The 26346-nt window shown below is 37.3% G+C and overlaps 2 protein-coding genes and 2 long non-coding RNA genes across 4 annotated transcripts; 2 read left to right on the top strand and 2 right to left on the bottom strand.

Annotated features, from left to right (window-relative positions):
* Positions 1 to 1919: 1919 nt before the first annotated feature.
* Positions 1920 to 7579, bottom strand: LOC146684512 (uncharacterized). The gene is made up of 2 exons (XR_014917144.1): positions 7455 to 7579; positions 1920 to 2457 (listed from the first exon to the last, which is right to left on the bottom strand). It is a non-coding gene; the product is annotated as an uncharacterized LOC146684512 (long non-coding RNA).
* Positions 7580 to 9742: 2163 nt separating this feature from the next.
* On the top strand, positions 9743 to 11512 carry LOC146684511 (uncharacterized). The gene is made up of 4 exons (XR_014917143.1): positions 9743 to 9897; positions 10022 to 10240; positions 11000 to 11203; positions 11406 to 11512. It is a non-coding gene; the product is annotated as an uncharacterized LOC146684511 (long non-coding RNA).
* A 121-nt stretch (positions 11513 to 11633) lies between these two features.
* Positions 11634 to 18225, top strand: adgrf7 (adhesion G protein-coupled receptor F7). The gene is made up of 7 exons (XM_085443798.1): positions 11634 to 11806; positions 14324 to 14500; positions 14601 to 15974; positions 16069 to 16110; positions 16584 to 16634; positions 16755 to 16821; positions 17055 to 18225. Exons 1-7 carry the CDS (start codon positions 11636 to 11638, stop codon positions 17111 to 17113), a joined length of 1941 nt encoding a protein of 646 aa, XP_085299924.1. The 5' UTR covers positions 11634 to 11635; the 3' UTR covers positions 17114 to 18225.
* A 2408-nt stretch (positions 18226 to 20633) lies between these two features.
* LOC146684509 (PAN2-PAN3 deadenylation complex catalytic subunit PAN2-like) lies at positions 20634 to 26346 on the bottom strand. Its single transcript, XM_085443813.1, has 13 exons — positions 26166 to 26346; positions 25203 to 25758; positions 24931 to 25073; positions 24646 to 24752; positions 24451 to 24549; positions 24225 to 24353; positions 23823 to 23960; positions 23676 to 23735; positions 23337 to 23585; positions 23049 to 23192; positions 22771 to 22950; positions 22612 to 22663; positions 20634 to 22260 (listed from the first exon to the last, which is right to left on the bottom strand). Exons 2-13 carry the CDS (start codon positions 25280 to 25282, stop codon positions 22076 to 22078), a joined length of 1566 nt encoding a protein of 521 aa, XP_085299939.1. The 5' UTR covers positions 25283 to 25758; positions 26166 to 26346; the 3' UTR covers positions 20634 to 22075.

Genomic DNA, 26346 nt, shown 5'->3' with positions numbered 1-26346 from the left:
TTACTTTCAAAGAGCTTCATAACCTCGCTCCTCCATATTTATCTGATCTTCTCCATATGTATGCCTGACTACAGACCTGTTGGGTCTAACACTTAAACGCCGCTGGCTCAGAGACCAATCATTTGTGTACGACCACAGTGTTTTTTGTCTTTTACTTGCTGCAAGGGGAGCCTGAGCTCTTCATCTGATCTCAGCCAACTCCAAACTCTGGGACCCCTCTCACAGTCCTTTTATTAACATCAGTATTTACACAAACATCTCATTAATCATGCGACAGATAAGACACCCACCTGTGAACATGGGACGTGTGTGTCTGCGATGTGTGAGCATGTGATGTCACCAATATCCTCAGTCACCCCATATATGGCGTAACATTTTAACGAACCAGTGTTTAGAAAACAGAGCTGAGCATTCTTGCTAAAGATCTAATCACCTTGCTAAAGATCTAATCATCTTGCACAATGACAACCATATTGATGCACAATTCTCTAACAGGACTTTTAGTTGCTCTGCCCCAAGACTTTAGATGCACTTCCACCAGCTCTTCAAACTACAAACTCTCTCTGTACTTTTAAAACACGTCTCAAAACCCATCTATTCAGAACTCCATACCCTTTTATACTTGTTTATATACTTTCATGCTTGTTTTTTTTTTACCTTATGTTTAAATTTTGTTTTGCTATACTTTATTATATTGTATTGTTGTATTATTGTAAGGTGACCTTGGGGGTCTTAAAGGCACCTATAAATAAAATGTATTATTATTATTATTATTATTATTATTATTATTGTTATTGTTATTATTAATAATAAGGCAAGGCAAGGCAAGTTTATCTGTATAGCAGAATTCAACAACAATGTGATTCAAAGTGCTTTACAGAGACATTAGAAACAAAAACAAATAAAAAGCATGATTTAAAATTGATTAAAACAAGCAAACAAACAAACTAATTAACAAACAAACAAAACAGTATATAAAATCAAAACAGATAAAATCAGAACAATAGATAAAATCAGTAGTTAAATGTAAGTTTTGAAATTTAAGCTTAAAAGTTTTCTTCTACAACATCAGCTGTAACTGCTGCTACTTCACTGATGAACAGTTTAAGCACACCATCAACACGGAAAATAAATTATCAATAATCCATTTTAATAGCAGAAGTCTGTATGCCAACTTCAACAATATAAAGGAATATCTAAATGAGTTGGCAAATCCATTTGGAATTATTGCCATTTCTGAAACATGGATCAATGCGGAGAAAGGAATGGACTTTGGACTGGAGGGATATGAAGTGAATTTTGTAAATAGAAGGAACAAGAGTGGAGGGGGAGTAGCTGTGTATGTGGATAAAAACCTAAACTACAAGGTGGTAGAAAGTATGACAACTGTAATTGATAATTTACTAGAATGTATAACAATTGAAATTTATAAGGAAAAAGAAAAAAATGTAATAATTAGCTGTATATATAGAACACCTGGCTCTAGTATTCAAGTATTTAATGACTTCATAGAGGAAATATTCTCTAAAACAGATCAAAAAGTTATGTTTATCTGTGGTGATTTTAATATTGACCTGTTGAATCCAAAAAAGCATAAAATGACCGACGAATTCCTAAACACTATGTACAGTTTGAGTTTACATCCTAAAATAACCAGGCCTAGCAGAATTACACCACATTGTGCCACCTTACTTGACAATATTTTCACTAACAATATGGAAAACAACATTGTGAGCGGATTATTAATTAATGACATCAGTGATCACCTACCAGTTTATGCAGTTTATGACACTAATTATAAGAAAAATCAGCATGAAGAACAACTGAGATACAGACGTGTAAGGACAGAAGAAACTATGTGTCAAGAACCGAAGTTCAACACACAAGCTGGACCCAGGAGCAGAACACACACACAGCGGTACGAGAGAAAAAATAAACTTTATTATAACTGAGAGTGTCCCGGGAGAGTAGAAGGGAGAAAACGCACGGAACCAGAGAAACCGAGGGACCGGGAGAAGAATCGCGCAGGAAACACCGAGAGCGGGACCGTGGGAGGCTGAAACAGAAAAAGAAAAAAGGATTATTGGGGTGCGGGTAAACCGGCAGCATACGAGGGGAGGTAGTGTACGCGTCTTACGATGATAGCGGGGCCAAGGGAACCGGAGGGAGGGGTGAGGGTCCGTGGGGAGAAGCTCCAGAAAGGGTGAGGCGGCTGGGGTTGATCGTGATCCAAATTCTGGACAGGCAGGTGGACAGGCTGGTGACTCAAAACACGCCGAGCAGTGATCGCTGAAGGACGATTACGGACTGGCGTGGAGCAGCAGGCTGGGCAGGATTAAATGGTCCACCTGGTGATCGCCTGGGATGGGATGCAGGTGTGGAGTCAGCGGCCACGCCCACGGGAGTGGGCATCCCATCAGCACCTCAGACGCCGGGCCGCGGACCATGACACTATGACTGCATTTAAGAACGATCTATTAAATCAGGACTGGGACAATGTGTACAAAGAAGCTGATATTGATATTGCATATGGCATATTTTTAAGAATATTCATGGAGTTGCACGATAAAAACTGTCCAACAATAAAATACAACAGAAAGCACAAATATTCAGATAGACCATGGCTCACTAAGGGTTTACAAAATGCATGTAAAAAGAAAAATACACTCTATAGGGAATACCTAAAACAAAGAACAAAAGATGCTGAAAATAAATATAAAAAATACAAAAATAAGTTGACCAATATTATACGTGTATGTAGAAAGGAGTATTATAGTAAAATATTGAACAACAATAAACATAATATGAAAGGAATATGGGATGTTTTAAACGGTATCATTAAAAATAATTCTGGACAACAAAGTTATCCACAATACTTTATCGATAATGGCAATATTATGGAAAACACTGCTGATAAGGTCAACAGCTTTAATCATTATTTTGTAAATATTGGACCAAAACTGGCAGAACAAATTCCTGAGTCACTGCCATCAGTAGAATGTAGTGAAAACCTGATCGATAGGAACCCTAACTCAATGTTCCTCACATCAGTGGAGGAAAAAGAAATAATTGACATTGTACACATGTGTAAATATAAAACGTCTACTGATTGTAATGATATTGACATGAAAATCGTCAAGAAGGTCATTGAAGGAATTGTAGGACCTCTAACATATATTTGCAACTTATCATTTCAGACGGGAAAAGTGCCAAACAAAATGAAAATAGCTAAAGTTGTGCCGCTGTATAAAACCGGGGATAGACGCCACTTCACAAATTACAGGCCTGTTTCTTTACTACCACAATTCTCCAAAATCCTAGAAAACCTGTTTAATAAACGATTAGACAAATTCTTAGATAAATATAAATTACTCTCTGACAGTCAATATGGATTCAGATCAAAAAGATCAACATCTCTGGCATTAATCGAATCAATTGAGGAGATTACGAATGCTATAGATCAGAAACAGTATGCAGCTGGAGTATTTCTGGATCTCAAGAAAGCATTCGACACAATCAATCATGACATATTAATTAATAAACTGGAACGGTATGGGATTAGGGGGGTTGTACTGCAATGGGTGAAAAATTATTTAAGTGACCGGAAACAATTTGTGAAGCTGGGTGTCCATTCCTCATCATGCTTGGACATTGCTTGTGGTGTTCCACAAGGCTCTGTACTGGGTCCAAAATTATTTATTATTTATATAAATGATATTTGTAAGGCATCTGATATATTAAAATTTGTATTATTTGCAGATGACACAACTATTTTTTGTTCTGGGGGGAATCTAAAGGAGCTGCTGGATACAATTACTTCAGAAATGTGCAAAATTAAAAAATGGTTTAACAGGAACAAACTATCGCTAAATCTAAGTAAAACTAAAATTATCTTATTTGGGAATTCCCTTAGAAATGCACAAGTGCAGATTCATGTAGATGGTGTGGAAATTGAAAGAGTACTTGAACATAAGTTTCTTGGTGTGATTATAGATGATAAATTAAACTGGAAGTCTCATATAAATCATATACATAACAAAATTTCAAGAAGTGTCTCAATCTTGAGTAAAGTAAAACACATTCTGGACCACAAATCACTCCACATTCTCTATTGTTCCCTGATTGCACCGTATTTGAATTACTGTGCAGAGGTTTGGGGCAATACTTACAAATGTTCGCTATCATCAATCTTTATATTACAAAAAAGGGCCATAAGGATAATCCATAAAACTGGTTACAGAGATCATACAAATCCACTATTCTTAAAATCAAAAATTCTAAAATTCACAGATCTGGTTCATTTTCTCACAGCACAAATTATATATAAAGCAATAAATAACCTGCTTCCTGACAATATTCTAAAACTGTTTTCTAAAAGGGAACGGGGATACAATTTGAGGGGGGAATTAAATTTAAAACATCCTCGTATCCGTACAACATTAAAAAATTTTTGCATCTCTGTGTGTGGAGTGAAGCTGTGGAACAGACTAAGTAAAGATATGAAGCAATGTCCAAGCATGGCGCAGTTTAAAAAGCGGTTTAAGGATACGGTTTTTACAGGGTACAGGGAAAAGGTAGAGATTTGATAGGGCGTTCTTGTCTAATATTTTCATGTGTGTGCGCATGCACGGGTTTGTTGGTATGGGTATATATATATATATATATATATATATATATATATATATATATATATAATTGTAGGCTGTGTATCCTTGAGGTTTTAATGGGGTTATTGAAAATGTGTATATGTGCGTATGTGTGTATATACGTATTAGGGGTGCAACGATACACAAAATTCACGGTTCGGTTCGGTTCGATACTTTGGTGTCACGGTTCGATATTTTTTCGATACAAAAAAAAATGCTCATGCCTTTTTAATTTGTCATTTATTAAAATTATAAATATATATTTTAACACAAAAGTACAGTTTTTAAATTTAACCCTAACCCTTGTGCGTGTTGTTTTTTAGCTCGTCATATTGCAGCCACAGAAATTCTTTTGTCCATGAAACCATAAAGCTGCACTTTCTTTTTGCCTTATAGTCTGATTTGTCATAACTTCTCCGTTTTGTGGTAAGCTTTTCTTTGGCTGTCACTTCTTCACCCTGACCTGTCTTATTTGGCTCAGCAGAACTAAAATATATATCTGTCTGTGAAGGTTCTCAATCATCCAGGTCATTGTAGTGAAATATATATCCTGCCGCACTCACATAAGCTCAGCGATTCTCTGCGCGATCAACCTCTCACATGTTTAAGCTGCGGGAGATTTCACTTGTCATGTTTGCATAGTAAGCTAACAATTAATAAGACGATGTCAGAGGAATTGGTGCACAAATTATCATCACTCACAGATCAGTGCTGTCGCTCTCTATACACAGTTCGCGCGATTGCAAAGTATTAATCACTATGTATTAATAGACCTCTCTGCATTGAATCATATCTGTTATTAACCTCTGTCTCTCTTCCACAGCATGTCTTTATCCTGTCTTCCTTCTCTCACCCCAACCGGTCGCAGCAGATGGCCGCCCCTCCCTGAGCCTGGTTCTGCCGGAGGTTTCTTCCTGTTAAAAGGGAGTTTTTCCTTCCCACTGTCGCCAAAGTGCTTGCTCATAGGGGGTCATATGATTGTTGGGTTTTTCTCTGTATCTATGAAGCGCCTTGAGGCGACTTTTGTTGTGATTTGGCGCTATATAAATAAAATTGAATTGAATTGAATTGAAAGTGAAAGCAAAAAAACAAGCGCAAATTCAAACACGATTTCAATATGTCACATATTGACAGTGGCTCACCCAATGACATAATTACCCAGCTACATTTCTGAAAGAATGCAAAAGCATTGACATATATTTTTCCTTCCTACAATAGCCCGACGGGCAGGGGAGAGATAGCCCCGGGACATCGGGCTAGCGATATTGCGAGCCCTGTATCTGATTGAGGAATCACTCATCTTTGGAAAAGAGAGTTTATTACAGAGAAATGTCTCTTTCCAAAATAAAAGCTATACTATCCGCTTCTTCTGGGCTATATTCTCAGCAGCATATTAAACATATCAGGTCTCCATAAGGAGAATCCTGTGCTAACAGCTGTCTAAATGACTCGGCTAAAGTTTGTAGCATGCATGCTTGTTGTTTTTGTCTTTGCACTAGGATGATGTCGGTGTAAATGTGCAGTCATATTCGTTGTGTTCCCACTACCCAGATAGCAAGGAGACATTGAACAGATGTTGATTTTCCATCTGAACCATCAGAATCGTCAGGATTGAAATGTCAACACAAAACCAATGTTGAAACAACATTGAAATACTGATGAAACCTGACACTGACATTGAAATAACATTGATTCACTGTTGTTCTGTCATCGTTGATTGTTGATCTATTTATAGTTGACAAGGTGACAACAATCACGTTGAAAAACCATCGATTTATGGTTGAGCGGGAAATTAAAGCTGCTACCACTTGGACTATTCCGCAGCACCCCTATCACATTGGTACATCCCTCCAGGTAACCATTGTCTTGTACAGTAGAGCGGGACATTAGATTTACTCTCAGCGGAATTGACCGGAGAAGGCATCAGTTCATGCACTGCACTGGCCTTCACCACGATTAGTATAAGGTAAGAATGAATGACTTTTGTTCTATTCGTTATTTCCACGGTTGCATTTGGATAACAGTAAAAAAAACCAAACAAAACTTGTTAATGTAAAGTTTCGGATAAAATGTGGGAGCCCGAAATTGCGTCTACTTTCATCTTACAATCCGGCAACATTGCACTGCAAACAAAGTCTATCAACAAAGAAAACATTTTCGTTTCATACTTTTCCGTTATATTCCCTTACAAAGCTAGCTTTAACGCTTCGAGGGTTCCTTTGTTCTTGCCGTCACCTCGGCGCTTGACCCAGACTTTCGCTCTGTAGTTGCTTTTTAGCATAGTACTACAAAAAATTGTAAATCTGTGATTGATAAACGTAAAGGTAACTGTATAAATGTGTTCAATGACTTTGTTACTTTTAATGATTGGAGAGCACCCGCTTCGATTCGCACTCAATTCAAACTTTACGCAACAGTATTAGAAAATACAACGTTGAATCAACGTCAGGTTTCAACATTGATTCAACATCAAAACCTGACGTTGTTTCAACGTTAAAAAAGGGTGCAAGAGTGACGTTAGGTCAACGTCACACTTCAACGTTGAATCAATGACACAGCCTGATATTGACTCAACATTGTTTCAATGTTTCCTTGCTATCTGGGTAGTGCTTTCAGGTTAATCTCGTTGAAATGACCTTAACGCCACAACACGGCAAATCTCCGTTAACGAGCTACCCTATACAGAGGGGCTAGACGGCCAACACGTTAACGAGCTAACTGCGCTAACACACTAGCTCCCACCCATGTAATTGAGCATTGCATGGCACATCCAACATACTGTTTTACTTTAGTCCATGACTCGCTTACCTTCAGGGTCATACGTCACATGAAAACCAAAGTAATTCCAAACGCCAGATCTGAATGAGGGTGGGGAGGTCCACTTCTGTCTCGCTAGCTTGCCCTGCGCTCTTCCTTCTGACGATGCTGTCTGTGTTGAGTGCTCAGTGAATCTGCGTTCGACTACTCCGCCTAGGCTGCACTCTCGTGCCTAGGCGGAGTAGTCAAATGCAGATTCACTGAGTGCTCAACACAGACAGCATCGTCAGAAGGAAAGTTGATAAAATAAATTACAAATTTTGTATTGTTCTTTTTTTTCTCCCCTTTGGTTTTCTTTCTTTCTCTCCCCCTCTTTCTTTCATTCTTTCCCCCTGTCCTATCCCACAGTCATGTCTGTCCCGTTTGCAACTGAAAATAAAATAAATTCATAATTATAATAAAGGTCAATCAAATGGACCAATATGATGATCCACTTAAAATAAATCCTCTTGGCATCTTTCTTGGCCTCAAGACAACAATTCTGATGGCTATAGATCCAAACGGGACACAAAAAAAAAAAAATTGAAAAAAATTTTATTGTTCGATACATATGCGTACCGAACCGAAAGCACTGTATCGAACGGTTCAATATCGATACGAATATCGTTGCACCCCTAATACGTATGTATGGATAGATAGAAACATATATGTGTATATATTTAAAAATTAAAAATTAAAAATTACACATAACATATAATGTAATTGCAAGGAGGTATTTCTGTAGTCTATTGATACTAGATAGTGGAAAAGGGGTGGGATTAAATAAGCTTATGCTTCTTCCTGCTCCTTTTTGAACATGGACGTTATTTGGAGTTGTGGTTGCTCGTTTTCCTTTTGTTTGCTTTGTTCATTTGTCTCTTTTAATTCTATTTTTTTTTATACTTTTTCAACATGTTCAAAATAAAGATTCAATCAATCAATCAATCAATCAATCAAAGTGTGGATTTGGTGCTTTATTAAAATGTAGCTGAGAATAGGTGAGTCTTCAACCTGGATTTAAATAAACTGAGTGTTTCAGCTGATCTGAGGCTTTCTGGGAGTTTGTTCCAGATATAAGGAGAATAAAAGCTGAATGCAGCTTCTCCGTGTCTGGTTCTGACTCTGGGAACTGATAAAAGACCAGATCCAGATGACCTGAGGGATCTGGAAGGTTCATACTGGGTCAGGAGGTCACTGATGTATTTTGGTCCTAAACCATTCAGAGCTTTATAGGCCAGCATCAGAACTTTAAAGTCTATCCTCTGACGGACAGGCAGCCAGTGTAAAGACCTCAGAGCTGGACTGATGTGGTCCACTTTTTTGGTCTTAGTGAGGACTCGAGCAGCAGAGTTCTGAATGAGCTGTCTGACGGATTTTTTAGGTAGACCTGTAAAGATGCTGTTACAGTAATCAAGCCTACTAAAGATGAATGCATGGACTAGTTTTTCCAGGTCCTGTTGAGACATCAGATCTTTTATCCTTGAAATATTCTTGAGGTGATAGTAAGCTGATTTTGTTATTGTCTTAATGTGTTTTTCTAAGTTTAGGTCTGCATCCATAACTACACCCAAATTTCTCGCCTGGTTTGTGGTTTTTAGGTGTATAGATTGAAGTTCTCTGGTGACCTGTAATCGTTTTTCTTTGGCGCCAAAGACTATTACCTCAGTTTTGTTTTTGTTTAGCTGGAGAAAATTGTGGCACAACCAGTCATTAATTTCCTCAATGCATTTACCAAGAGCCTGTACAGGGCCTCAGTCTCCTGGCGACATTGTGATATATATTTGTGTGTTATCTGCATAGCTGTGGTAGTTTATTTTGTTGTTCTTTATAATCTGTGCCAGTGGGAGCATGTAAATGTTAAACAGAAGGGGTCCCAAGATGGAACCTTGGGGAACTCCACATGTGATACTTGTCTGCTCAGATGTGAAGTTACCTATTGATACAAAGTATTTCCTGTTTTCTAAGTATGTTTTGAACCAGTTTAGTACAGTTCCTGAAAGACCTGCCCAGTTCTCCAGTCATTTGAGTAATATGTTGTGGTCATAATAATAATAATAATAATAATAATAATAATAATAATAATAATAATAATAATAATAACTTGATTTTACCAAATGGTAAACTACTAACTCGTAAATTGAAGAAAAATGTGAGGTTTTTGGAGAATTCTTTTTAAGTTAAGTATAGTGCAAAGCTATTTAGGGGATTGGATTCCAAGTGCTAGTAGACTGAAAATATAAAACTATGACTCAACTATCATTGACTTATCTGTAGGTGTGAGAGTGAAAATGTACATTACATGCCAGAAATGTTAGCGTTTCCAATCCTTTTCCATATTATAGGAGTGGAAGCACCATCGCTGAATATAATGTCACTGCTGCTACTACAGTCATCCAAACACTAAACAATGGAATTTTTGACCAGCTAGCAAAAATCTACTCTATGATATCAGATGGTAAGCACTTGTCTACATTTGTGATTTTATTCAATTTTACATATATGTTTAATGTCATATCAAAAAACACATGAGATCAGATGATTGTTTAATCATTTTTTTATATTTATGTTCATTTTTATAGAGCCACGTTTTCTGGATTTTAAAATTGAAGGTAGTGGATTTTGGGAGGATAAAGTCAATGTAACATGTGGCCATCCACCATTGGATCTCTTTGGTACTGACTGGAGAGCAGAGTGGAGACGTGATGGCAATGTCATAGTTGCAGATGGAGTACATACCATTTCAAAAAACAACAGTCACTCAGTCTTATCTGTGTCACAGTTCATTCGTGCTGACAGTGGTAAGAAGCAAACAACTGCATTCCATGGGGAAATTCACAAATCATATACATTTAAAATGCGAGTGCAGTCTCAGCATTTTTTAGTGATTCAGCAAGTGCAATTACAACATTCTGATTGGCTTAAGGGTAAAACTTGTTTGGTTCAGAAAAAAACATCACATGTATCTTTTATCATAACTCTTTTACGTGGCCTATCGACACAATTTAAAATCTGGTATATAGTTTGAAGTCCGCACTTCTGACCCAAGTTGAAATGGAGTCGCTGGGTCGCTGCAACCCCAGAGGGTTAAGGAAAACGTTGTTACTGCAATGGAGCAATCAATATTAGTGCAGAAGGACTGAAATCATTTGATTTAAATAGTTAAACCATTGCTGTTGCACAAGCCTTTCTCAAGAGAAAGAAATACCAAATTACAAGTGCCAGTGTAAATGTGTACTTGTGTGAACACAGATGTCAACTAATTCATATTAGAAATCCTATTTAAATTTGGAAATAAGTGGTTGCTGAGCTCTTAATAATATAACAGTAAAATAAAATGTTGCTAGACAGAGAATGGTATTCTTGAAACAAAATGGAGCAAAAACTCGTTATCAGCTACATTATTGCTTTTTTGTAGGAAACACTGAATCTGCATAGGAGAACCAGCCATATTACAACTGTATAATACAGAAATAAGTGACACTGTCAACCCATATATTATTTTTTTTGTTTGGCAACACTATTTTATTTATGTATATAATAATTTACTTTCATTCCAGGAAATTATGAATGCAGGCTCATACGGGAAAAGGATGAATCATTTTATCGCCAACGATCCAATGGAGCCTTCACACTCAAAGAGAAACCCTTGATCAGAGTGGACCCAATTCAAAAATTTTTGAATTGTAGTGGTCAAAATGTGCCACTAAGCTGCACTGTCAACAATGACTACAATATTAATTTCACAAACGTGAATATTAGCGGTAAATCTGAAACAAAGAATCAACAAAATGCAAATCAGCTATTGGGAAATAATTTCTCTGCTCATCTTGCAATACTTACGTTATTTACTAATATGAGACAAAACTTTTTAAAAACTAGTCTGATTAATATTACATCAGATCTGAATGTTTAGCTTGTATTGCTATTCATATTGACTTTGTTGTTTCTGCGATTTATCCAAAGGTAAAAAAAGCATTTCCTATCAATATAAAACTGATAGCTGTACAGACAAAGAGCAGGATACAATTACCTGTCAATCAACTACCTATCCTGAATTCAAAGAAACAATAACACTCAGGTTTTACAAAGGAAGTGAGTATTAACACATTATAAAGCAATTTATTAAATTCAGGTTAAAAATTATCTACATTTAATAAGGTCTTTTTTTTGTTTTTGTTTTATTAGATCCTCAAATGTGTGATGATAAAGAATTTGGAAAGGCAGTTAGTGACTCCAGAGCCAGAATACCCTGTGCAAACAATGAGGAAGGAGAAAAGAGTGCATTGTGCAACATCACAACATATACTGAAATACGAGACACCTGCATACTGCAACCCATTAAGGAGCTGCTTGACCAATCTGAGGTGACTTATATAAACTGCCATGTTCTTTTTAGTTCTTTGTATTGTGGAAAATGTACCTTAGAGATAAATCACAATATTACATATTTTAAAGAGTTTAGAAAGTTCACCTAAGTGAAGCCACAAAAATATTACACAAACCTCTCTTTAAGTTACTTTTTTCTACTCTACATTTCAATTTTGCTGATGATGGAAATGACCATGTAATGTAATGTAAAATATAAATGGTTCTCAACACAATCCTGTTGATTCTATTCTGGGCTATAATGGAAGATGAATCCACCTCTCAAATTATTACAGCTCCTTCAACCAGTTTCCAAATGGATGGTATCCTGTTAGACAGCAAAACGATCATGGTCTTAGGATTAAGTGGTGTTTTTATTTCTTGGTGAACATACTTGAGTTTTAGTTGACTTTAGTTTTCTAGTGTTAGTTTCAAGTTCCAGGGCTCTATGTACTACAAAGTAAGTTAAATATATACAGGGATTCTTTCCATTATTTGGATTCAATTGCCCTAACGTCAAACATCACAACTACTAAGTTAACTAAGTTTCAGCTATAAAATTAGAGATATAATTCTCCTCTTTCAAGGAACATTTGAATTCTCTCTCTAGCCCAAAATGGTTAAAGCATTACAGTGATGTGAACTGCACATGTTAACTAGTATCTAGAAGAAGCTGATTTTTCTGTCTGTGTTCAGACAACAGTACCTTCTGAATGCGTTGTGCTAACATGATACTTAAAATATCACCATAAAGCTTGTCTTCTCTTCCTTCCGAAAGCATCAGAGCTGGGGCAGGTGCTGTGCCAATGGTGAAAAAAAAGAGTTAAATAAATGTTTAAATTTGCATAACGCAGTTTTAGTTATTATTCTTTCAGCTGGAACCTTGATGTTGTTTAATAGTCTGAGAATAAGTAAAATACAAATACAAAATGTAGGAAATGTAATATTCCCTAATTTAAAGTAACCAATTTATATTGTCCACAAGTACAAATAGATGCCCCTAAATTGTACGTGCTTTGGAGTTTGTATGTGCTTTTCGAGTTTTGGGAGCTGAAAGAGCCGGTTCTCTAAAAGGAGCCGGAAATCCCATCACTACAGAAAACCCTGGTTCACCCCAAAGTTACCCGGATAAGACAAAGTTCTGCTTCATAGTACAAACCTCAGAAAGTTAAAAAGATAAAAAAGGATAACCACTGCACCAAAAAACCCCGCACAACAGAAATTAAAGTAAGCTGCAATGAGTCAATGCTTATCAAGTCCTTTAACTTTGTGCAATACATGTTTTACAGTTTTATACCATTTGTGATGACAGACAAACTGTTAATACAATTTGTGATGACAGACAAACTGTTAATACAAAATAAACTTGTCACCCATTTAATAAAAATAAAACTTGTCAAATAAATAACCACAAAGTAAGCAGGTAGTTTAAGTTTATAAAGTATGCACAAAAAAACACTTTTTCAATAAATAACCACAAAGTAAGTAAGTAGTGTTTCTTTGTTTTGCCACTACAGCACTATTTACAATTTGTGATCAGAAGACATGGAAAGCACAAATGAAACACGGTATTAGCGATGGTAAATTCGATTCTTTTTACTGAATCGAGTTTTAATGAGTCACTTACCAAAGTGAATCGGTTTTTTAGTCATTTGATTCACTGTGTCAGTTGACCAGAGAGTGCAAAAAATGTACATTTTCAATCAAACTTAATTTGTTTCCCTTTTCATGTAAATCCTACTGCTAAGATGAATGATTCTAAAAGAAAACAACAATTTTATAGAGCAAAAAAGAGCAAAAACATTTCTAAAATTAAGCAATTTCCTATCAAAGTTGCTTAATAAACATTTATTTTATTTTATTTTATTTTATTTTATTAGTATTTTCCTTAAATGTGTTAAATATATATTTTCTCATCTAAATGTCCACTGAGCTGTGAGCCAGGGGGCGGTAATGCGCCTTAACATTGGTTGCCAACCAAGAAGAAGAAGAAGCTGTGAGCCAGGAGGGAGGGGGTGAGCGAGTCCTAAGTGATTCGCTTAGGCAGAGCGATGCTACTGTGAACCGAGGAGCTATTTTCTTGATGTGAGCTTCTACTCAGGGTTTTTTCTTCCAGTTCAGAGCAGAAGTTTTTTTGTTACGATACTGGATGTTGTGTTTTTCTCCACAATTTTAATTATAAGCTAGATACATTGCTGCTAAAAGCAACAGGGATGAGTCAGTGAGTCAGTTGGGCTTGTGAATCATGATTCATGAGTCAGTAAAGTGATTCTCGAGTATTGAACGATTCATTCATGATTCGCGCATCACTACACGGTATTCACTGTTCGGTTTATAACTGCAGGCAGATTAAGGTTAAAAGACTGTAGTAAACGTAAGCCAGATTCTGTGAGGATTTCTACAAACAAAAACCTTTGAGATAGGAATTAGTAAATAGGAAGCCCAAGTTTGTCATTCTAACTTAAACATTGAGTTAAATTGTGAAACTAAATACTTTTTCTCTTCAACTCTTGCAGGTCTTGACTGCCACTACACTGCCAGCATTTTTGCAACAGCTCAGCAATGTTACTAATGGGAATTCTGAGCAAGTGGTTAACTCACCTAAAAATATTGATGCTGTTGTTCAAATCCTCAGAAATGTAGCCAACAGAATAGAATTATTCAATATCTCAATCAATGAAAACTCAATGAAGGTACATGCTAGTTTACTGAAGTTTGAGTATTCTAAATAATACATGCTTTTTTTTAATTTTGTATTTGTTTATTCAATCTAATACTTTTTTTTTACTGTAGGATATCCTGATAACTGCAGGTGTTCTCACCACAGATCAGGCAAGGGACTCATGGAACTTTCTGAACAAAAACAATGAAAGTATCTCGTATAGCATCTCTAACCCTGACGGTGTTAGTTCATCATTATTGCAGTCTCTTGAAATAATAACAAAACACCTTGCCAGTTTCAATAATTCTGGTATTGACACGCCTTTTATCATCTTGAACAGAACTATATACACAAACCCTATCATTGGTGATTTTAATTCTTCAGTGGTGATAGAAATACCACAGAATGAGGGTAAAAATAAGTCAATCACAGTGATAACATTTGCCTCGCTGAATAATGTACTCCCTGCAAGAGAAATAGACAATTCATCGATTAAGGTCATCGGTGGCAGGGTTGTACTTGTTCAGTCCAGTGGCCAAATCAATAATATCTCTTTGACATTTGATATTTTAAATGATACACTGAGAGATCCAAAATGTGTCTTCTGGAACTTCAGTCTCCTTAATGGTCTCGGAGGATGGGATGATGAGGGCTGTGAAGTGGTAAATACAAATGAAACTGGAACTGTCACCTGCAACTGCAACCACCTGACCTCATTCTCTATCCTGATGTCACCAAACAGTCCAATTAGCCCAATTTTGGACTATATAACCTACATCGGAGTTGGCATTTCCATGGGTTCCTTGGTCATATGTCTCATCATTGAAGGCCTCATATGGAGAAAAATAAGAACGAATGAAACCTCTTACCTGCGTCATGTTTCCATAGTTAACATTGCTGTGTCCCTCCTGATTGCAGATATTTGGTTTATAATTGGAGCAGCCATTTCAGATGCAAATCATAAAAACCACTCAGCATGCACTGCAACTACCTTTTTTATCCATTTGTTCTACCTAGCTCTGTTCTTCTGGATGTTTGCCTCAGCTTTGTTGCTGCTCTACCGTACAACTAATGTCTTTGGTGGGGGTTTGTCTAAAGCATCTATGCTGGCCATTGGATTTTCTCTAGGCTACGGAGCTCCTCTAATCATAGCAACAGTAACTATAGCTGCAACTGCACCAGACAACAAATATATCAGAGAAAATGTAATCTGCTGGCTCAACTGGGATGAGTCCAAAGCTCTACTGGCGTTTGTGATTCCTGCACTTTCAATAGTGCTGATAAATCTCATTATCCTGGTTGTGGTTTTGTACAAAATTATAAGGAGAAGGGTTGGAACAACTGCTGCACAAGCAGGTGAAAAGAGCGTTTTACTGGTTATTGTCAAGAGCTTGGCTGTGCTTACACCATTTTTTGGAATAACTTGGGGTTTGGGAGCTGGACTTCTGGTGCATCCAAGAGACATAGGAATCAATATTGCATTCGCACTCTTCAATTCGCTACAGGTACAAATAAACTTTTTACCTTTTTATACCATAATAGCAGAATCTTTAATCACTGAATCCTTGATAACGGACATTACTCTGTCTTTTAAAAAAGGGCTTCTTTATTTTGGTGTTTGGAACACTGCTGGATGGTAAGGTATGTACAGCTCAATTTTAAGTCAAGTTAATGAATAAGTGCTTATTGTTGAATTACTTTAAATTAATGTTAAATGATATAATTTGGTTTAACCAACAAAGTGCTTAATGTCTACAAACCTTTACTGACAAAGGAATATGAATTGTAATAATACTACACTAAAATCCTCTTGTCAAGTCAAACTTCTGCCTTTTAGTGCCATTTCATGGTTTCTCTGTAAATCCATATAAATGACTAATTCAGACTTGATGGTGAAAGTAGCAAACAGCAGGTGGGCCCACACTTCAATAAATAACAGTTATATGTATGTGTTCGTATCCCACACAAGCACACAAAAAAGCAAGATAAACATCACCATAGACTTACAAAAAGATTCCTTTTAGTGTTTGGCTGGGCATCATGAATTAATTTACTTTTACAGCTAACTTGTGCAACTTCCATTGTAGTGTAACATTTGAGATTTCACTTACCAGGTGCGGTCAGCAATATCATCATATGCACGACCGTCCAGAAGTGGGACAGGGGTAAGAACAGTTTTCGTGTTCCTTTTTTCTTTCCTTATTTTTGGATCTCAGCCAACTTGTTTTTTGTTTTGTTTTGTTTTTTCAAATATTGCATGATTTGTTTTTTGTATTGTATTTTAGAGCACAAGTGCTGGAAACTCATCGTCAAGTGGACTTCGATTTTTAAGGAACTGGAGACGTGGAAGAGGTAAATAACAATTAAAAAATTAACATAAAGATGCAGGAAAAGCTGTGTGTTGTTAGGTGTGCTTGTACCTTAATCAGGCAGTCCAACACAGAAAACAATTGGATGGGTTGCACATTAACACAAATTAATTTTTTTAATTTTATTTATTCATACAATTATTTTACTTCTTACTTCAGTGTCTACTGTGTATTATTTTTTGCCACAGATTAACTATACTGCTCTGTTTTTTTTAGATGGCTACAACATGACATCCAGTGCATCCAGTGATTTACATTCAGCTAGCAACACATAATGAATGCAGAAATCTGTGGTTATTCAGATAACCAACAAGAAGTCAGGCTTTTCTTTGTTCCTTTTTTCCATAGTATCAGTGAGTTAATCTGTTGTGTTTTTATTAATAGCTTATATAATATTTAATCCCAGAAGAATTTGGCTTGGTTTTTAAGGAAAACAAATAAAGAAAAATATGTGTGATCACCAAAATATTTTTGAATGGCATAATAAATTTTGGAATTGTAATCAAACTTTAAAAAAAATTATGTCATCGTTTTCATCTTTGATTTTGATTTGCATGCATGATTATCAACACAGCACAGAGCATAGATTTGTAGTTATACTAATAGATTTTTATCAATCTATAGATGTTTTTAAAGAAAAGAGTTGAGTGTTCTTATATTCTAAAGAGTGAGTAGATTTGATGTCTGATGTAAACATAAGTAAAACATTGTACTCGCAATATACACAGAAATACAAACTACCTTTGTTTAAAAAAACGTTTTTGTGTTGGGGACATCTACTCAAAATCTTGCCGTTTCATTCTGTGTCAGTATGTATCATGGCACACAGTCCCACAAAGATCCACATGAAAACTGTTAATTGAGCTGTAACAATTTCATTCATTTGTAATTCAATAATTTCTGGTAATCTTTTATTTTGTGCATTTTGTGAAGTAGCCATGTGTTGTAAAGATGAAACAGATGTCAGGGAACTGTTGCACATTAGGTAGATCTTAATGCTGAAATTTCTCATACTCATGTTAATTTTACCCATATTTATTTTTTTCTTTGCAGAACAGATAACTGTTATTCTAATTAGCACCTTCATAATCTTTACTGGCTACTCAAAGATTAACTAAGTATGCTTTCTGTGCGCCTTTTGTGCATTTAATGTGGTATGTTTTTGGATAGCTTTGACATGCCTTAATTTTGATCCTGATTAATAATGTATACAACTAGCTTTCTATTACTTTCTATTACTAATTATGTCCTGAATTTGTTAAACTTTTATTCAGAATTTGGTGATTTAAATCTTTTAAAAATACCAATCTTGTGTCAAACTCCAGCTTCACACACCCTGTTAATCTGGCAGATTTGTTTGAAGTATCCTAAAATCCAAATTCCTAAAACAAACAAACAAACAAACAAATAAATAAATAAATAAATAAATAAATAAATAAATAAAATAAAATAATAAAAACCTGAATTGGAATGACACACAGACGAAGTTCCTAATAGTGGTGTGCGGATCGATATTGAAATATCGATTCTTCCGATACCAGTAATTTATGTTCTAGAATCGATTCTCATATTAAAATATCGATATTTTAGTACTTTGGGGTAAATTTGTAGTGTTTCATTAACAGGAACAGTGGAAATAAACTATATCATTCGGATCATCTAAATTGGAAGGAACTACTTCCTCTTACGCCTTAGTCATTTGTGAAATACGGCTGGATAAATGTGTAGCAGCCTCTGGCATGCACACTCACAGCAATGGCTGAGCATAAACGGAGTCATGTGTGGATGTATTTTACCTCCACAAACAGCTAAGACGCGGTTTGCGATACATGTGGCAAGACAGTAAGGTGTTGTGACAGCACCATTAACCTCATCAAACACCTGAGAGTAAATCATAGAATATGATGAGCTTATGTTGAGGCGAACTGAAGAGGAGTAGAGGGACAGACTCAAGCGCAGACCACAAACTCCTTTCGAACAAGAGTGAATTTATTTACAGTGATCTGCCACAGTGCAATATATATACAAAGGTGTTTGGGGGAAAGGGCCAGGGTTCCAGGGTCCAGGAGTGAAAGGGGCCGGAGTCCAGGGGAGGGGGTTTCCACACACAAACAGCTCCTCTTTTCTCCACCACTCTTCTTGCTCAGTCACAGTTGCACAGGGAACGGGTCCGGTGCCGATCTGCGATGCGTTTGTTGTTCTCTTTTGTGCGTAGTAGGGCCGCTTGAGTGGCCCGCCAAACTCGACAACACCTGTGTAAATTCATTTCTTTTGAATTAATCCCTTCTTCTGAAAAAGAACCTCTCCTGGTTTAAATGGCACTTTGGATTTCCTTACTTTCTGTTCCGCTCCCAACCCCAAATAGATGCTGACAAGCTGACACAGTAACATGGAAGAGGAAAAGAAGTTGGAAGGAAAAAAAAATAAACCTAATGCCTAACAATGAAAAATGTAAAATAAGATCAATAATAATAATAATGATAATAACGGTAAAAGATGAAGCAACAAGTTTTTAGTTTCTTGTTTATTCCAAATGATCATCCAGATGTATGTGACATGTGATGACAAACATGGTGTTTGTCATCACATGCTTAAACTCATCATATATTTTTACATATGCTGAACAGGCAGTCAGACATGCTGTCACTGTGGGGTAGATAACTGCATGAACACCATACGGCAGGGGTCTCAAACTCCAGTCCTCGAGGGCCACCGTCCTGCAACTTTTCCATGTGTCCCTGTTGCACAACCCGTTCTCACTCCCGACGCGTAACACACCTAGTAGGTCATTAGCAAGACTATAGAACTTGACTGCATGCTGAGTTGGAAATTCAGCCATTTGATTCATGTTACAGCAGCTCATGAGTGAATGAACATGGTGCAATAAAAGTATTTTTAGAAGTATATGTTTCCAAATACATGCATTTACTTACTCGATGTTACAATATTTCTGAGAGCTCGTTTTTAAGCCTCCCAGTTATCAGTTTTGTGATCACACTATTGCTTTAACATTATTGAGACTACACAACACATTCATCCCTGACCTCATATCCAGCTGAACAGGATTACTATACTGTGTAGATTTACAAATTCTTTCGTGGAAATCTTTTTAACATATCTCCTGGATCATTACTAACTGTATGTTTGGTTTTACTTGTAGAGTTGTTGTAAGACCAGACAAGGAGCTCAAAAAATTTTATGGTTCCCAAAACAAAACAAGCCAAAAAAAAAAAACCAATGAAAATAATGACATAAACCTTTAAAAACAACTGTGTGGAAACGGTAAGAGTATGCAGATCATCCAGCAGAGGGCACCATTATATCAAAAAAATCGTTCAAATGTGACTTAAAGATTTATTAACCCTCTCAGGCTCAAATTAAGTTTTTGTTGCTAATGTACAAAAGAATACCTCCAGTGGTACTTCTGAGGGGAAAAAAAAAAACTCATAAAATATGTATGTGGGGTAATCAGGTTGTTTAGCTTTTACTTGTTGCAAATCTGCAATGCCTGCCTTGACAGGGTTAAATTAAACACATCTATTAAAGTATAGTTACTACTTTTCAAAGGTGGTGGCTGTAAATGCTGCACTTGAAGCACAGTCCTTACCAGTTAGGGCTTTTTAAAGAGCTCGAGGTGAAATATTGAGGACATTTTTTTTCCCCCAAAAATGTTACATGTGTCATTTATAGAAGAGAAATAACAGCTTTTGAAAAATTAAAAATCGATCTGAATTCTGAGAAACCTAAAAAAATAAAAATAAAAATAAAAATAAAAATCCAGCTGTAAAATGAACAGTGCAACAGATTTCACAGAAGCTGGTGAAACAAACAAACTAAATTCATTGTGGTTGGAATCTGTTTTAATCAAGATTTGCATGGATTCATGCACATTCTCCACTTCCTGGTATCAAACAACAAACATTTTACAGTTGTTACACCCCAGCCCAGGGAAAACTGGCGTGCAACAGAAGAAAAATAAAAATAAGGAGAAATGCCCCCACACTCCCTGCTCTCAAGGAAGACGAACCAACAAAAAACAGCTACCACGGATTTCACAACAGCCTGTCAATTTATCAAGTCCCAAAAGGTAGCAGGCGTCAGGGTGAGCATGGCCAAAACAACAAACAAAAACTCTAGAAATGAAATGCAGCTGGCTTACCTTCACAGAAAACCCCAAACGAAAATTACAGGTGTCTTACCTGCCTCCCTAACCAAAAACAGGAGAAAAGGTTCCCAAAGAAAAATGGCTTCTCACCCCTACAGCTACCAAGTAAGACAAAGTATCGACAACTATTTACATCTATATACAACAAACTATTTACAACACAGGGGGAGATCGCAACAATCCATCCATCCATTCGCTACCGCTTATCCTTTTCAGGGTCGCGGGGGGTGCTGGAGCCAATCCCAGCTGTCATAGGGCGAGAGGCAGGGTACACCCTGGACAGGTCGCCAGTCTGTCGCAGGGCTAACACACAAGGACAGACAACCATTCATACTCACATTCACACCTAGTGGCAATTTGGATTATCCGATTAACCTATCCCCACAAACTGCAAGTCTTTGGACGGTGGGAGGAAACCGGAGTACCCGGAGGGAACCCACGCAGACACAGGGAAAACATGCAAACTCCACACAGAAAGACCCGGCCTGATGGTGGAATTGAACTCAGGACCTTCTTGCTGTGCGGCAACAGTGCTAACCACCGTGCCACCGTGCTGCCCACAACAGCAACAATGACAAACTGAAATATAGGGCTTAAATACATAGAGGGAGCTATCAGGGAACGGACAACAGGAGGGAAACACAGCTGGGGCAAATCAGAACTGACGAGACAAGGAAGCGTAAACTGAACACACTGAGATAAGACAGACCTTCAAAGTAAAGCAGGAAACACATAACAGTCACGCCTAAACAAAACACTGACAACATTGGATTGTAACACAGTGCTCAGGATGACTTCATTTACATGCAACAATTTTGTTTTTTTCAAGGTTCAAATTCATATTCTGAATGATCACTTTCCCCCCTGTAAACCTCTCTGAAATAAAAAGCTTATATTTAGATATGATAAAAACAACTGAGTCACTGACTCAAAGCAAATAACTATAAAATATGATACAAAATAAGCAGCCCGAGCATCCTCAGGTCATGGTGTTGCTCACAGTCCCATCACAGAGGGAAGCACAGCAGCACCCGTGGATGGAAGGAGAGTGCATTCAGTCCACTCAGACGGACTATCTCATGTCCGAATCCGGGACTTTCCAGTTCAACTGGAAGCCTTTGTCGTAGACTTCGTAGAGCACCTTCGTCACGTAATGATTCCCTCCTTCCTGATACAGCTCCAGGTACTTCCTGTAAAGCTTCAGGGCCGTGCATGAGTCCTCCATGCTGTCGTGGGTTTCTCCCTGGATGTTGAGGCCTGTGGACATGAAAAAAAAGGTCAGGAATGATTAAAATGAAAGTGTTCAGCTTCAGATTACAGTGTGGATATGAGGAATTAACACGTACGCTTTAGTGCATGAACTCAAAAAAGCCTCTAAATACTTTGTTGTTCAGATTTAATTCCAAGATGAGTTTGATGACAACTAAAACATCATGAACTATACTGACTTAATACTGAATACTTAACTTAATACTGACAGTAATATGAGCGGATTATCCAGTTTACATATTTAAATCCTAATCCCTCTCACTGTAATAATGTGATTTAATTCGATTACAGACTCATATTTGGATTAGATTTTTGTTTTTTTTATTTCTACTAACTTACCAAGAAAATACCAAGCAAGGAATTTCGTGTCGATAACTTGATCTTTGGGAACCTTAAGAAACAGAAAATAAAAAACATTAAAATCAAAGCACATCTATAAAAAAACATCTCTAAACTATATGAACTAATTTGAAATATATAACAGATGAAATAACGTACCACTAAATTAATGACACGAAAGTCATTCTGCAGGCCGTGGCCGACGAAGCGAACTCCTGCATTGATGAGGAAGCGTAGCTTCAGGTAGGTCGACTTCAGCGTGGTCACGTGCTTAGAGGATACTGTGGCATTCAGGTCTCCAGGTTCGATTCCAGAGTATTTTGTCAAATAGTCGACCACCTGGAAGAACAAATTGACAAGTTAGCGGGTGGATCCTTGAAACATTATATATTCATTCTTTCAGGTCATCGTGGTCTTTTCTCTCTGCAGCTTCTCACCTGCTCCTGAGTGGAGATGTAGTCATCGATGAAGGGGACCCCCTCGTTGGGCCCCTGACCCCTCACACAGGTGATCCTGGCCACAGACATCTGACTGGGCGTGATGGTCGATTTGGTGCCGTCGCTATGCAGCACTGCTTCCTCCTGCAAACGCACACATTCAGGGGTCAAATTTGTTTTAAATACTTGAGTCAGATTAGCTGAACTACTGGAAATATGTACTAGGAATATTTAAAATTGTTTTTGATCCTATATTATAATTAATGATGGTATCATAGCCAGACTTACCTCACTGAGCTTTACAAACTCAGCGTCCAGCCCCACCAGGTCACCAGCCTGCGGCATCTCACTGACTGTGAGTGGGATGAAAGTGGCGTCTGTCTTGCTCTGCTTCTGAGTCCGATATAAGTCGGATTTGACTTCAGACTGATTGTGCTGACACTCACTGCGGAGGTCGTATTTGGTGTGGTAGTTTCTCTTGGCGTAACACAGGATGGCTGGCACTTTCCAGCTCACATCAAACTGTGCAGCCTCAGTCTGAAAACAAAAGGAGAAACATTTTTAAATGACTGCACACATTAAAGTTAGCATGAATAAACAAGCAGGAATCTTATCTAGGATCCTTACCTGCTCAATCGGCTCAATGAGGAAGTCATTGAAGAGGTACCACTGCTGGCGAGAGACTCCCTGAAATAATAAAATCATTTTGAATGTTAAAAATGAAACTTTTTGTAGTCAGCAGATGTCAAATTTTCTTATCTAAGCGTCGCTCACCTCTTTTCTTTGATGGTAGGTCTCACCCACTTTGATGTGTGCGACCATATTACCACCCGCGCCAGCGTCCAGGATGTGCGGCACCGTGACCACCAAGTCATACAGAGAAGCTCCCTCCGCCTGTTCAGCAGCACTTAACTAGTAACAGAAAGTGCAAATAATTGTAAGATAAACTTTTTCATTTCACAAAAGTTGAGAAATTCATGTGTTACAGAAACAAAAACACTAAAACCAACCTATAGTTCAATATCTACAATGCTTCAGATTAGTGTAATAATGTTTTAAAAATATTGCTCCTGGAAATATGGATTTAATTTTGAAGTGAAATTTTAACTCAGTAATGAAAAGTTACTCAGTTATTTCTTCAAGTGCAAAGATCAGCTGAAAATCTAAAGTCCTCACCTCCTCGCCCTCAGGCCAGCTGCTGATCTCCAGTCTCTGACTTTTGCTGAGGGACATCTTGAGAGTGGCGGGGATCCACACGTGACGCTGATCCTGATCTGTCTTCTGCATGGATTTGTTGAAGGTGTACTATAAAAACAGAAACATGGGCAATCATGTAAATAATGAACAGATAAATCATTACTTTCTTTTAACTGTATTTAAACACAGTGAATCAGTGGCTTACCTCGGCCTGAACCTTCCAGAATTCGGCCTCTTTGCTGCTGTTCACCTCACAGTTTATCACCAAAACATCTGGGAGACGTCGAATGTTGCGTGTCTGCACCTACAGTGTAACACAAAGAAATGATTACCCTGCACAACAGGTAACAATCAACCATAAATGAATTGTCATTATGAGTGAATGAAAGCTGTAACTCACTGTGGGCTGATACTTGTCACAGTTTCCACACCATGTGTGAGATCTCTGCTGCAGGCAGATGCTTTTCTTCAGGATCTCAGCAAAGTCGTGCTCCTTTATTCTTTCTCCTGAAGTGTCAAAGTACAATGAATATCAGTGTATACATCAAATCAAGCAGATATTTCCCTCTGCTCATTCAAAAACTAAATTAATTCAAACCATTATGTAATCATTAATAGTTCAAGTTTCAAAGACAGAGTAATTCACAGTCACAGATATCCATGCTCTCAGTGCTCTCAGACTCACCTTGAGAGTCAGGGTAATGCATGTTGAACAGCAACACGAGGGAGGAGTAGACTGTTTCTATGCCACAGAGACACGGGCTGCGGTTCTCAACTTCAGAACAAAACAGCTCTCTAATGACAGAGTCGCCAGGGGAGCCCAGAGAACTGCAACACAAACACAAATCACAGTTTCAGAAACCAGAAGGAAAACTCTGCATTTATAAACAAACATAATGATAAGACTGGGACAGTGTCCAGTAAGAATGCAGGTCAACAACGATGTGTTTTACCTGCTCCTGGTCGTCCTGTAGGCCCGTGGATCCTCCTGCTCCTGTGTCTCCTGGAAGAGCTGGTAGAGGATGAAGTGATTCCATCTCTGGATTAAGCGACCTAGCTTGACTGTTCCTGTCGTCTCCTCATAGTTTTTAACAAGTTTTTTCTAGTTTGATGTCTTTAGTGTGATGATGTTATTCTGATGTGAATAACTTTTTTATTTATGCTCTTTTATAAATTAATATTTTATGCGTATATACATGCCTTGTTAGTTTCTTACTTCATGATATACAAGAAAACATTGACAACTGTGATTAATAAAGAATTGTCTAGCAGACCAACCACTTATTAGATCAGAACTTTTAAACTTACTGACAACTGGGCTGAATTAACCACCCTGCTCGCATTTCTGTTGTTTTTAACAGAGGCAGCCCAGTTACTGTTTTTAAACTGTTCTTGTTTTTTTTCAATCCCTCCTTTACGTTCAGGCTGCCCAGACATCCACTGCATGTCTTCCTGTTGCAGGTGTTTGGAGCCTGACAGGAAGGGCATGGTTTGGTTTTTGGCTTTGTCATTTCTGCAAATGAAAATGGAACATGTAGGGATTATTTCAGGTCTGTTTTGGTGAAATGATTACAAAAATAATTTATGACCAAAGAAATAACTTATATTACGAGGCAGTATTACACCATATTTAGAAAAAAAATCAATTACGAGATTAAAGTCGTTAATATTGAGTTAATTACGTGAATAGGGTTAAAAAAAACTGAATTGATTACAGAAAAGATACATTACTAAAATCGAGCAGCACTAACATTAGCTGGGTGGCCAAGCAAGTGTCTTACACATGAGAATACATCACCAAAAAAAATTAAATAAACTTTTGCAGAAGTAGTTCTCTTGGTACACAGACTGCTCTGTGAAAACATTTCAAGTTTAATATCAGTTTAACATGCAAATTACCCACAGTTTATTACAACTTACTTAGCTAGGATCTGCCTCGTGTCGAGTCGAAAGATTCGCTGCAGGACCGTGAGTTGAAAGATACATTTACTACGACTCCCAAGATGCATTGCAGTAAAAACCATCCAATCGCCTTGCTTAAGATCTGTTGACATGTCACTAAAGGCGCGCTGTAGATAAATATTGCAATTTGTAAAAAATA

This window comes from Copadichromis virginalis, linkage group LG20 (assembly GCF_057382275.1).
Source record: "Copadichromis virginalis isolate Kocher_CV1m ecotype Utaka linkage group LG20, C_Virginalis_male_GT1.1, whole genome shotgun sequence".
In the NCBI taxonomy this organism is placed as follows: domain Eukaryota; kingdom Metazoa; phylum Chordata; class Actinopteri; order Cichliformes; family Cichlidae; genus Copadichromis; species Copadichromis virginalis.
Note: the sequence above shows the minus strand (reverse complement) of the source record. Positions and strands in the feature narration are given on the sequence as shown.